The 14,334-nt window shown below is 36.2% G+C and overlaps 1 protein-coding gene across 4 annotated transcripts in view; it reads left to right on the top strand.

The window, feature by feature from the left end:
* CFAP299 (cilia and flagella associated protein 299) overlaps positions 1 to 14,334 on the top strand; it is a 650,695-nt gene that overhangs the window by 535,481 nt on the left and 100,880 nt on the right. For all 4 annotated transcript variants that reach the window (XM_073237412.1, XM_073237411.1, XM_073237410.1 and 1 more), the window contains exon 4: positions 12,585 to 12,727. In XM_073237412.1, coding sequence (XP_073093513.1) covers positions 12,585 to 12,727 — 143 coding nt within the window. The remainder of the gene's footprint in view (positions 1 to 12,584; positions 12,728 to 14,334) is intronic.

Genomic DNA, 14,334 nt, shown 5'->3' with positions numbered 1-14,334 from the left:
GACTGTACTGTGCAGCCCAGATAAGTAGACAAGTCTACACAGGCTGTCACAATAGGGTTCTGTAATAAGATTTTGAGAAACCAAGTAAGTAATTGAAAAATTATAAAATTCATACTAGGTAATGTAAGTTATATCTAAGGTAGTATTATGACTATATTTTGATCTCAGTCCAAAAAGTTATATTTGATCCTTTGGTAACTTAAATATGTGTGACAACAACCTTCCCAATAACACCCTAAGAAAATAGCCAGGGCAAATGGCTCCCTCTTTTAAATGAGGCTTTTGTCCCAAATCCCAAAGTAGACCTATAATGAGCTCAGCTTAACCACACGAAGAATGCTTTTGGTCAGTACTACATTTTGTCCTAAGTAACCTAAGACATTTGAAGTAGATTGAACGTCCTTCTTATTTCCTTTTCACCCAACCGTCTTCTAAATCTTTGTTTACCAGTCTAATAAGAATGTCTTGGCAAGAAAACAAGCCAAAATTCCTTTCTAAAGCCAGGAAGAAACTAGCCTAATCTATTCACCCCAGCCTCTCTTTCCTGTGAGCAAGGAAAGAAAATGCATGCCCCTGGCACTTCCGCTAGACCCGTATCCTGGGATCTGACTCATCACTTCTTCTTGAAGGTGGTATGAGCACAACATGACTGCTGGGGGCGGGAGAGCATGAGGACTTCGCTGGATCTTACTCTAGACAGAAACAACAAATAGCTTACAGGTGACAAGAGGCTGAAACGTGTTGTCAGACAATGTCCATGGGTGATTTACTGAATTCTAACCTTGGCTCCACCACCTACTACATGCATGAACTTGGCCAAGTTATTTACCAGTTCTATCCTAGATACTGGGGAAGAGTTGGCCCTTCTTTCCTTTTCCATTTCACTGGCTGATACCTCTGGCCTTGCCTCATTATCAGGATGGTGGATTGGCAGTAGAGGGTAACAGGGCAGAAAGTGGGTTCAGGAATCAGGCAAATTTGGCTTCTAATTACAGCTCTGTCACATAGCTATAACTTTGGAAAATTACTTCTCTTAAGTCACAGTTTTATGATCAGTAAAATAGTGGTGTAATTGTGCTTGTGAGTTCATTGTCAGTGTAGATGAAGTAATGCATGTAAAGCGTTTAGCACAAAGTACATGACCCAGTTTGATCACTCAATAGATATTAGATTTTTAATAACAATAGCCAAAGCTTGGGTATGAGCTTAAATGGGATGTGAGAAGAGGAGGCCTTTCAGCCAGCTACATATAATCTTTGACCGAAGGTTACCTTGGGCACACAAGCAAGTTGTACCTTCATATGGTTCAGCCTAAGACCTTAGACTATGACACCAGGTATTGCCAACAAAGATTTGCAGGAGCAGGTAGTGGATAAGATTTGACAGTCTGGGGTATTCTTGCTAAATCCACTCTTATTACCATTCCTTTAACCATAATGTAGGTTAAATGCCAACATACTGCCTAAACCATGAATAAATAGAACTTAAGTCTATTGTGCTCATACAGGTTGTAGGAGTCCTCAAGTCCTGAAGGGTTAGGGCAAAGTTTTCATCTGATTTATATGGCTCAATCATCTCTTCTATTCTAATCTCCATTCTTAGCATAGCACCCTCTGCTCAAGCCCCACACTGTCTTCTCCAGGAGACTTTTCAAATTCTCTAATAATGCCTTTAAGTTAAAACTCTGACCATGGTACTCTGTTGCATAAAACTATTTAGTAACTTCCTATTGCACTTAAAAATTGGAAATCATACTTAGAGCCCCCTTGGCTATAGAATTGGCTCCTACGTGATCCCAAATTAATCTCATATCTTCTCTTCCCCACCCACTTCAGTGTTCTCACAATGATCCAGCCACATCGATCTTCTTTCCATTTCTTGGACAAGCCATGCCAATTCCTGAATGAGAGCCATTGCACTTGCTATTCCCTCTGCCTGGAATGTTTCTCAGAGAGACCTGATTCAACCTCTCTATCTAAAGTAGCTGGGCCCTTTCCAATTCATATCAATTTTATTGTTCGCACAGCACAATGTCTTTACCTGCAACAATTTGTTTACATATTTATGATTCTTCCTTTTCCACTGAAAGCAATCTGTTGAAAGCAGGAATCTTACCTTATTCACCATTTATCATCAGTGTCTAGAACAGCGACTTGTTCATGGACTCACAATAAATATTCATTAAATGTGAGAATGAATGAGTGGCCTGAAATCTTTTAATAGTAGGCTGGTGTTAACCTACTGCTCTTTCCATGTTTGTGAAATTTATTCAACACTGAACAACAGTGTTTAGTAGGACTTTGTTCCCTTTATATCAGTTATCTTTCACATAAGCCCTCTGACTCTCCATGTAGGCATTCTATGTTTCACCTTTCAGATAAGACTGCATGGTCTTGCTTTGTCCATTTGCTGACTGACTTCTGAGTAGGGCATCATCACCTCTCTTTTTGGGTTGGGGAAGGAGAGGTGGGACACTTACAAAGCCATTTGGTAGACCCTAGATTTTCCACTAGAAGGGACTCACTTCCAGGCAAATATCACTTGGAGATACCTGGTCCAGAAAACACAAGACCTCTCTATATCTTTTGAGTCTTCCCTGTGCCCTTTAAACAATTCCAAAGTACACTTGTTTTTTCTTTACATTCTTTATTTGTGCATTAATGTGCCTTTTCTCATAACCACATTTATTCTTTTTCACTCTTGTTCACATTTTTTGTGCCCCTTATTATACCCCCCAACAACTTAAGCAAGAAAATATAGTAATCAACATGGATTTCTATCGTGCTTATTTTCCTTAACTCAATAAGCCATTCATTTATTCATACATCAAATATTTAAGGGCCTTGTATATGTCATACACTGTTCAAACAGATATTCCTAATTAACAGGATTAAGTCTCTGTCCTCCAGTTTTATACATCCAATAGGTATTGACAGCAGTTAGTTAAAAATATATTTTAAATGCATTATGTTTTGTACATATATAATAAATATATGTCAATTTTGATTGTCCATCTTTATTCATAAAACTTACAATTGTATTTTGTTGTAAAGTAGCCATGATGTATATGAATTCTGAATGATATTTTTAGGTAAATCATTATTTGTTCAATACTTTGTGGTAATTAATATTGAAATAAACATACTGCTTTGTGTTCATATAAATATTGACAAGCTGTGACAAAGATGAATTTAGCATGTCCCATCATTTTTAATTTGAGAGTTCTCTTTTAAAATGTGGATTAACTTGAATAAACAAGTAATACACTGATATCTCTCAAGAACATCAAATTTCTCCCATTGCACCTCCCCCATTCCTAAGCAACCACATGTTATTTGTAAATTCAGATATGTTGATATCATTTTAAAGGTCTTTTTCCTAAACCTAAACATTTTAAAGGCCTATTGAAGGCCATGGGAAAATAGTTACTTCTTTTGATTTTCACCCTAATTAGATTACAGGATTTTAAAAGTATATTCCAACAACTAAAGTGAGACATTTAATATTTTATCTATAGGTTAGGGGGAAAAAGTCACTCTGAAACCAAGTTGAAGACTCTTCTCCACCTGCCCTCAGTAGTTAAGCAGGGAAGATAAAATAAGAATTTGAGTCATTCCTTTAGATCACACACAATCTTGTATAAAAGGGGAAGCACAGCCGTGGAGTTTTCGTAACCCCACTATGTTCCTTATTTATACATAAGCCTCAGGACATCTTCCTAGAGATGCTTGTTGTCATAGCAACAAATCACAACTAATTTGAAGCATTCTTCCATGCTTGCTGGAATGAAGATGGTGTACTGCAGGGGGCAAAGACTGGAATTAGTAAACATTAAGTTCCAACTTAGCCACTAACTAGCTGAGGATCTAGGGGGAAAATTTTAAGTTTTTCTTATGTGACTAATAAAAATGAAATAGAAATGCTTTTCTTACTTAAAAGAAATGCAAGTAAAGTCCCTATTACATAGAGACTTATCAATAAATTGTGACTCTTATTCTCACCATCAAGTGTGCAGATGGCTCCTGTCCATTTTGAGATAAATAAACATGTGAGAGGTGAGAAGAAAGACATATTTATTCATCTTTTTCTTTTGTTCATTTATGCATTTAATCAACAAACATTTCTGTGTGTCTTCTTCATGCTGGGAATGGGACTTGAATGTGGAAGAACCAAGATAATGATAGCATCCCTGATCACAGGAAGCTCACAGTCTAACAGGGCAACAAAGTAGTCAAGATACTGTGTGACAGTTTATAGAGAACTAAGAAAAGGGTTCTATGGGAACTCTGCATGGGGGAGAAAGGATTGGTCCACAGAATCCTCCAAGAGGAGTTTCAAAAGATAAGAGAAAATACCCAGATAGTAAAGGAAACAAAATTCGTTCCAGATTTCCGGAAGAAGTTGCTGTCTTCTTCATTAGACTATGAACTCCGTGATGTCAGGGTCTTATTTTGTTCAATATTGAATCTCCAGGACCTAGGACAGCACTGGTACACACTGAGCTTTGATTAAGTATATTTGAATGAGCTCCTCTAAAGCACAGTATGGTTTACTATATTCAGAAGCCTTTATTAAAAGATATAGATGAGTTTTTAACTCAGAATTTTTTCTGAGTGAAAAGATTTTTTGAGGTTGACAGAATCCAATCTATAATAAAAACAATAAATAATTTACTATATATTCATACTCATTGAATTTATATCTATCTATATAGTGGGTTCTGATATCAATTTACAGTTTCTCCTTACTACGGAAGTGATTTTAAACTACAATTAGTTTCGTTGATTGATGAAACTCTATTCTAGCTTGGAAATATCCTCTGTTGTATGTCTCAGGGCACTGTTATCCCACTGTGATGACCACATTCTTTCAGCCTTATTTCTGATTTTTTAATCTTAGCTTATAGCCTGAAGCCCTTTGATCCAGACCAAAACATTGTTCAAATACATGTGCCTGTCCACCTGCTCATAATGCCTACACAATCTTGCAATCATTTTTCTGTTAGGTTCCAAGATAATCTCTTATTCTCCTAAGCAATTATATTCTCCCTGCATTATGAATGTCCTATCAATGTTGATGGTGAAAAGAAATAAAAATGTTTTTCATAAGAATCAATTTGTTTTTGGAATCTGAACTTAAAACAGAACCTCCCTTCCTACCTGCCACCCGACAAGCATAGCATAGGCTTCATAGCCAGATGTTTGGGTACAAATCCCAGCATTATAACTAACCATTCCTAGTATCTTTGTTTTGCTGCTCCAGATCCTCTTCCATTCTTCTCTGCCTTACTTTCTACCCTAGAAGTCTGCTTTTATGGGATTACATATGGTATCAGGGTTCTGGTCCCAGTTAGACTTAGTCACTATGAGGCTCCAACAGGAAGCTTATTCCCTTGGCCTACCTTTTGCCAGGTTTTCCACAGCTTTTTATGTCCCTTGACATCAAGCCTCTGCTCTTCTCCAGGAAGCTCTCAATCTATACATCTCTCTTCTTTTTTTAGGTTCTGATAAACTCCCCCACTTTGGGGGGTGAAGGAGAGGCTGGTGTCAGTGAAGGTATAGTCACACTATTACTAGCTCTGGCTTTATGCAGAATCTCTTGTAGTAACCCTGCACACGATCCATTGCTCTCTGTGTATAAACAAATGTTGCCATTGTTTTCTGTTGGAATTCTGACTGATGCATTAACTATATGAGAATAGGCCCCAGCACCCTCTCCTGCTTCAGCTTTCTTATCAATAAATTGGGACTAATAGCGGTACCTACATTATGGAACTTCTGTTAGGATTAAACAAGAGAGAATTTTGGCACATAATGAACACCCATTCAAATAAAAGCTAAATAGCTTTTAGCACTGCTATTATTCTATTGCATCGTGACCCTTTTGGTGAAGCATGATTAAATAAATAGCACCCTGGCAGATTATATTGTTGAACTTTGTATAATCACCTCAATTCCAAAACCATGTTGATTACACACCTGTCATAAGCTAGGAACTAGAAGAGGTACTAAGCAGACCAATTTAGAAAAAGAAATGGTCTCCAGCCTGCAAGGATTTCAAAAACTACAAAATAAACTAGTAGGTGAAAAATAGAAATACTTTAAAACTGTTGTGGGAATTCATAGGAGAAACAAGACATTCTCAAGATAATTGTGAGAAGAATTCCCCAAAATGTTGATTAATTCTAGCAGAAGCTTACAAAGAATAGAGTACAGGTAAAAGAAGACAGTGAACTCTTAAAGGTATGTGTCCATAAGAAAGAAAAACTGACAGATTATGAATGCATTGAGAATATGTATGGTATGGTTTTGGAAATTTTGGAGTGGATTAGCAATAGGTACACAGAAAACTAGCTGGGGAGAGAGGAGGGGGAGGGAGCCAAGGCAATTAACTTCCTGAAAATAAAAAGTTACTGAAGAAAGAAAAATATAATCATAGCTGAGGGAATAAATACTTTGGCCTCTCTGATTCTATGGCCCAGCTGTAGCTAATGTTTAAATGGTACTAAAATTGTAAACACTGCATAATCACTTAAACTAAAATTATGATATTGCTCTATTGGGGATACAGGAGGAGGAAAAGTGAATGGTTTAAGAGGAAAAGAGAGACAGATAAAAGAGATAAATAGTCTTCTACATTAGGAAGCAGGAAAAAGTACAAAAAAGAAATATCAGTATTAATGTATTACTTGCAAACAGCTCAAAGAGTTGAATGAGGTTGTGAGAAACAGGTATCAGGATTAGGGAGGAATTGAGAAGATGAACTATATTCTTCGGTAAGCTTTGTGGTAGTATTTGAAGCTTAGAGAACACATGAATGCATTAGTGAGTACAAATAAATAATAAATATGAAATTAACTATGAATATCTTTCATGAAATGAATTATGTAGGAAGATGAGGGTTCCTGGAATGGTAGTTTGGCATCATATTATGGTCAATCTACAATACTAGAGCATTTGTGCTTCAGACTCCAAGTTATAGGTAAGAAAACAAAGAGAAACATATTCATATTTTTGTTTTAGAGAGGAAATCCTGGGGGATTTTTGAAGATAGCTGGAGTGAAGGATAAATGGTGTCAAGGAAAGCAGGTATTTGCGAAATAATGAGGTTGCAATGTTGGCAGTGGTCATAGAAAAGAAAGGCCTGGTTTGAGATATATCTTAAACATAAAATCAGGGGAACTTGGTGACTGATTAAATATGGGAAGTAAAAGAGAAATCAAAGTTAATACAATGGCTCCTATATTTTGATGGTGAAGCTATTTGCTTTTGTAGGAAGTATAGGTAAAAGTGAATTTATAGAATGATTGGTTTTGCACACCAAAATGCCTGTATTACATCCAATTACAGTTATGTAGTAGACAGGAATACATACAATGGTGAAATTCAGGGAAGACTTCAAGGCTGGAGATAAAGATTTTGAGAATAATTATCCATGAGCCTGGAGTTCGTGAAAGAATAAGAACTGATACTTAAAGCTCTGGAACTGGGTAAGATCAACTGGTAGGTGAATGTAGACAGAGGAAAAGTGAGAATTGAGCCTTGGAGAACTCCAAACTTAGAGATCAGAAAGAAAAGAAGGAATCAGTAAAGGAAAGACAGGTGAAGCCGAAGGAAATCTTGGGAATATGAGATTTCACTAAAACCAGATTGGGAAAAAAATATATTTCAGGAAAGAGAAAAGTGAACAATTTTGTTGAATGCTGCAGGGAGTTCAAGTAAAATAAAAAATAAGTATTGACCATTGGATTTGACAAGATGAAATGGTAGATGTGAGAGACAAAGGTATTTAGCTGAGTACTCCAGGAAAAAGACTGTAATGGCTAAAAAGACCACAAGAACTGTAAAGAGAAGCCAAAACCTGGGACTGTAACTAGCTGTTTCTTTTCCAAATAGTAGATGCTACAGCATGTTTATATGTCAATAATAATGATATTACAGAAAGTAAAAAATCAAATGATACAAGAGTGGAAGTGTGGCTCAGTGCACAAAAGAGGCCACCAGGATATCCTAGCTCTTACAGTAGGATAAAAGGAAGAAAGTAGATCTACATGAAGATGCATAGATAGATTTGCTGGGAGGAAAATGATGTGGTACCAATCCAATTGCTTGTATTTTCAGAGAGAAAATCATTGAGTATAAAAAATATATTGCTGAAAGTCTGAAGAGAGAAGATATGAAAACATTTGGGACTGTGGAAGACAGGAAGATCATATCATAGACAACATCATATCATAGATAATTATTATGCAAGGGCTATGGGTCCAGTTGAGTTTATGGTCATTAATATTTGTGGAACCAGTTATCATAGTTTTCTTTTTCTCTAGCCAGATTCAGCTGTTGCTATGCAAAAACAGAATAAAAAAGAAAGTTGGTTTGCAACAATGTTGGAATTTTTCCAATGAATGAAACAGAAAGATGTGTGTGAGGAATCTGAAGGGGTATGCAAGCAAACAATGATGCTGTTACATCTTGGAATCTAAGCTGGATAAAGGGTAAAATAAATATGTGGAGGGCAATAAACAGTGAAATGTGGTGGTTAGTGGATTAGCAGCTCCAAAGATCTTAAAGGGTTGTTAATTGGGTCTTCCAGAGTATGTGAACTAGAAAAATAAGAGCTGGAGTTTAGAGAGTGGTATGTGAAGACAAGATTTTGGGATCATGTAGCTAGAAAAAGAGTAGTTACTCATAGCAGAAAATAGAGAATATCACTCTATAGAAAACTATGTATACTATATGCACACACATTTGTGTGTGTGGAGGAGGAGGCGGGTTCTGAAGTTATTACTTTCCAGTATTCATCTATCACAATACAGATAGTGTAAGTTTTAATCATTGTAACTGTATATGTAATACTGCATGTTCTGCTGTTTATTCCTCCTTTTCTAAATTATCTTAGATAGTGTTAATCATTTATTCTTCAAGGTAAAATTTTAAATAATCAAAAATACCCCATTGGTATTTTGCTTAGGATTTAAATACATTTATTTTATAATAACTTCCCTCCAGCAATGTAGCCTCTGTGTTGACTTTTATATTATTTTAGAAAGTGTTTTTTATAAAAAATGTTTAGAAGAATGTTATGTTTTTTAAAAAGCATAATGCAAATAAAGATTGCATTGCAATAGCCAATACATTTTTGCTATTGTAAAACCAAGCTATGATTTTTTAATAAATATTTTATATGATATCAGCTTACTGAGCTTACAAAATTTTCAGTTAGCCATCTTGGATTTTCTAAATAAATTGTCAGCTTATAAACAAATATGATTTTCTTTTATTTCTAATATTTAGAGTTTACAATATTATTTTCATTTGCTAAAATTTGCAGAACATTTTGGATACTAGTAGTAAGACCAGGTATTTCTAAATTATTTTAACCTCATGGGTAATACAAAAATGCCTTTTCAAATATAGATGTATTTTATAAACTGTAAGAGAAAAAATAAAGTCAGTGATTCTCCTCAGAAATTGAATCTCCAAGTGTTGCAATATGAGCAAACCAGCTACATACAAAACTCTTTCTTTATGGTAAATAATTATAGGTTGCAAAAATGTCCTCTGTTCTCCATTTGTCCTTTATCTCTGCCCCTTTGCAATGACACTTTGCAGCTCCTCCCATCAAGAGAGGTTACTCTCCCCACCTGTTGAATCTGGGCTGGCCTGTCATCTGCTTTGGCTACAGGATGTGGAAGTAACAGTGTGCTGGTTCTGGGCGTAAGCCTCTAACAGGAAGGACAAAGAACTATCTTAAACATAAATCTAAGAATTGTGTGTATAGTGAAAAGAAATGTGTCTAATTGCAATTGAGTAAGAGGGTATAGAACTGAAAAATAATTGCCAGCATAGGATATTTCAGAAAATAAACTATTTCGGAGAAAATTTAAATGACAGACTTTTTGAAATGTTAGAAAAAAATAGCTTGTCAGAAGTTAGACTCTGTTTGCAAAATCGTTGCTTTTCTGAAACGATAAGAAGATTCCTAAAACTAATGATTCATAAGAGCATTCCAGAGTTTTAAAATTCTAGGAGATAAAAATTCTTTCTTCATTTGCCTTCATTAGGCAACACACTGACAGTCTCAGAGGGGCGGCCCAAGACAGCTTGTTCAACAGCTCTTATACCCTGAAATGGCCATTTCAGTTTTAATGCAGTGACGGACTGCTTACTGTGCTCTTTTTTTTTTTTTAAGTGATTTTGGCTTCACTGTACAAAAAGTCCCATTTCAGTGTATCAGGTTTATGTCTCCTCATTAGTGTTTGGCAAGAAAAATCAGGCAACATATGTATTCAACTCATAACAAGTTTACGAGTTTGTATTTTAATCCACTTCTGGGAAAAGACAAGCAGCCAAAGATCCAAATGATATATTAATGGTCTAAATTGTACTTCAATTCATCTTTTCCCAACACATGAGAAGTAATAAGACCTAACTAAGCATTCCATAAGTCTTTTCAATTAAAATTGGCTCGCACTTGAGGTCACAGACCATCTCAGTAAAACCTCAGATTCCACACGTTGCTTGGTGTCTGAGCCTCTACTTCAGTATCGGGAATCCTTGTATCTTGATGGTTATCAATATTGTGTGTGTGGGGGGGTGTCTTACTAAAAAATCCAGTGTTCTTAGGTTGCAAATACTCATGAGCAGACCAATACTAGTGACTTCAAATGAATATTTTATTTCAACTGAAATACTTGCATTGGTTATATTTTGACTTGTTCTAAAAAGGATTAAAGCATCTTATTTACAGACAATGAGCATTTTGGAAGTTTGCCTTTTATGAACATAACATCATCATTTAAAGAGCCCTAAGTATATAAAAATATATAGTTTTCACTTGTCTTTTGGGAAATTAACTGTGATTAAAAAATGTTATTAGAATGAAAAACAGCATGCATAAATTGTATGATTCCATTTATATGAAAAATCCAGAAAAGACAAATATAGAGAGACAGAAAATAGATTAGTGATTGCCTGGGGCTGAGAGTAGGAACAGGGATGACTTCAAATGCACACGAGAGATCTGTTTGCGGTGATGAAAATATTCTAAAACTGGCTTGTGTTACACAGCTCTGCAAATTTACTAAAAATCATTGAATTGAGCACTTAAGACTTTAAGGTGAACTTTATGTTATGTAAACTGTATCTCATTGTTCTATTAAAAAAAGAAAAAGGAATATTTTAAGAGAAACTTGCAACTATTTATAACATTTTCCAATTCCTTATCGAAACAAGAAGGCTCCAATAAGCTTCCATTTACTAAAATATATCACAGGATGAATAAACCTAATCTTTGAAGGGCTCCCTTAACCTTTTCTGCCTGTTCTAGATGCCAGAATCATGACTTTGTCAATTGGACCCATCCTGTATATAATACCTGAAAAGATGGTTTAAATTTTAAGTTCTAAATACATCCAAAGTTTTAACTGAGATTGCTGAACAAAGGAATCAAACCATGTACACAACCTAAACATAATTATACACACCTTGCAATGGAATTCTGATATGATTATTCCATTTCCTTACCCTAAGGAACTGATAAATCTCTTAACATACTATAAATACAATAGCAACAGTAATAGTAGAAATTTACAGATCAAGGGAATGAAAGAGTTGGCTAGCAGTAGATCTTGCTCAAAGAAGTTCTGGGGGACATACTTCTGGCAAAAGAAAATATTTAAGTTAGAAGGTCAGAGATAAGAGAATGATAAAGAAAATAGTAAATCTATAGGTAAATATAAACAAATATTGACTGTATAAAATAATATTAATGCGATCAGTAAAAAAGAACAATATAACATTTTTAAAAAAACTATGTATGTTTGGAAGGAGTAATCAACATCAAAATGTTGTGTCCTTGGATTTTTTTAGAATGAGAGTAGCTGTATTCATTAATTTTAGAATTTGATGAATGTGCATGTATAAATCTAGGACCACCATCAACAAATAGGAAACAGTGTATATGACCTTTAAAATGTTAAAAGAAAAAATAAAATGAGAAACAGTGATCAATGAAACGAAGGCAAGAAGGAAGAAAAAATATGGAAAGACAAATAAAATACAAAAAAAATTGTAAAGTGATAATATTTACTGAGTGTTTACTATGACGTGCCAGGCATTAAGTGCTTAACAAAAATAGTGCTATTTAATTCACAAAGTAACCCTGAGAGGTAGGTGTTATGCCCATTTTATAATAGAAGAAACTGAATCTTAAAAAGGATAACTAACTTAACAGTCTCACAAAGTAGGTAGCAGGGTGAGCATTTGGATCCAGGTCTGTGTGTCCACTGTGCAGTGGTTAGAGCATGGGCCTCATGGGAAGCCATCCTGGGTGTACGTGTGGGTGCCCCCTCTCCAGCCGCACATCCGTGGGGAGGCTTTGAGAACTCATAGTGCTCTCAGCTCCTACATTTATAAAATGAGGATAGTGGTGCTATGTAGCCATTATACACTTTTCAGAGAATTAAATGAGATAATGAATGTAAACCTCCTAGCACACAAAAACTGTAGCTTTTATCATTATATGTAATTAATGCAAATAACTTTTATTCATTCACTCAATTCTCTCTTTCTCTGTGCCACCAGTCTGTGATCTTTATTCGTGACAGAAATTCTCATGGGCAGGAGGTGTCAGGATACATTGACTATGCCCACAGGCTAAAGATTGAAGATTTTGAAGTCTACTTTAGTGGAAAAAGACGACTTCTGCCAAGACACACAGATATGAGGTAAGTTACACACCTTTCACACCTTCAATTGGAGAACAAGTTCCACAGAAGCAGGAATAAAGGATTCTCATTTTATGTTCTACATTGTGCTTAGAGAGCTAGTGTGCATGTAGTAGGAATGTAAGAGTGGTTTGAATAAAAAACAAATAAAATTTAAAATGGGGAATGAACACAGATGCATTTTTCCCATTAACTGGCTAAGGAAGAGAACTTCTCAGAGATGAGATAAGTAAATTCTAAGTGACATTCCTTTTAAAGGTTAAGTAGAGCCTAAAATTGTTAATCTCATAAGGCTTTACATCACTTGGGACTTGCACTTGTTCTGCCTAGAATCCTCAAGAGCAGTCTAACACATTCTCCTCCCACTTTTCTTTGGCCCCCAACCAAAGTACAGGCCTCTGACCAGCTCAGTCTCATTTACTGTCATCACTGCTCTATTCTGGGATTCCTTCTCACCCATCATTCTTTTCACTGTTGACCCCTACCCTGTCCTCTGTAGACCTCATCCCATCACATAGGATCTACTCTATACTGTTGCACAGATCAGTCTTTCTACCACCTTCTGAGTAGCTCTCAAACTGAATTTTTTTGTTCTCCCACTTTCCATAGAACCCATTCTGCTTTAACTTATGGCTGTTGTCTCTGATCATTATTTGATACTTGTAGCAACACTCTCCCTCTCTGACATCCCTGCCATCTTCTATCTGTTCTTATTGCTATTAACTTAGTGTTATTAACTTCCTAACCCATCACCACTTAATGGACCTACTCTTTTCCTACCCAGCCTAGATGTAGGCATGTCATTTAGCCTCTCTCCTATAATAATCCTCACTCCCCATGTCTTTTTGTGATTTAGTTGTATCTATCCTGCTAGCCTAAGAAAGTATGGACATCCTCTTCACTGTACCTGTAGCTGGACGCCGGGTACTGCTGAAGGAGACTTTAGGAAAGTTCACTAAGGCATTGATGGCCGCTATTAATAAGTCAAGTTCTCCAAACTCATTTGAGCGCTTTGTGGCCCCAGCCACCATTTATTGTTTTTTCTCAATACTTAGTTTCACCCTCCTTCCCAAAAATATTCTAAAGCTATGCCACTCTCTGCAAATCTTTGTTCTCAGCTGCTGACCCTGACCCCTCTAAATATATGATTTGCCTCACATTTCAAGGAGAGTTTTGGGTCTAAACATAAAAACTACCAACTGAGCTATCTGTCTGTCAACCAAGATTGACTTCCTCATTAACCAGTGTCCCCCTCAGAGTGCCCTTCTGATGATTTCCAGTCACCATTCCGTTACAGAAGCCATCACTCCCGAGGCCCAGCATCTCCATTCTGAACATGTCTGTTCCTCACTCCTGGAACACCACCATGCTATTTTGTCCAGCAGCCTGCCTCTCAGAGGGCCAGTTGGCTGCAGATTTATCCATGTTCCCCCAACACAGCAAGGCTTAGTTTCCTCAGAACCATGAGCGAGTATGTGCCCTAAGAGTAACTGAAGCTTTTCTGGTGACATTTCTGAAATAAAGTAGGTCTGACCTCAGGTGACTGAACCCTCTACTTTATAGAAACAGGTTTTTTTTCTTGAAAAAAAAAAAAAACAACAGTAATT

This window comes from Manis javanica, chromosome 5, assembly GCF_040802235.1.
Source record: "Manis javanica isolate MJ-LG chromosome 5, MJ_LKY, whole genome shotgun sequence".
NCBI classification, from domain to species: Eukaryota; Metazoa; Chordata; class Mammalia; order Pholidota; family Manidae; genus Manis; species Manis javanica.
This window is presented reverse-complemented; position numbering and strand designations above follow the sequence as displayed.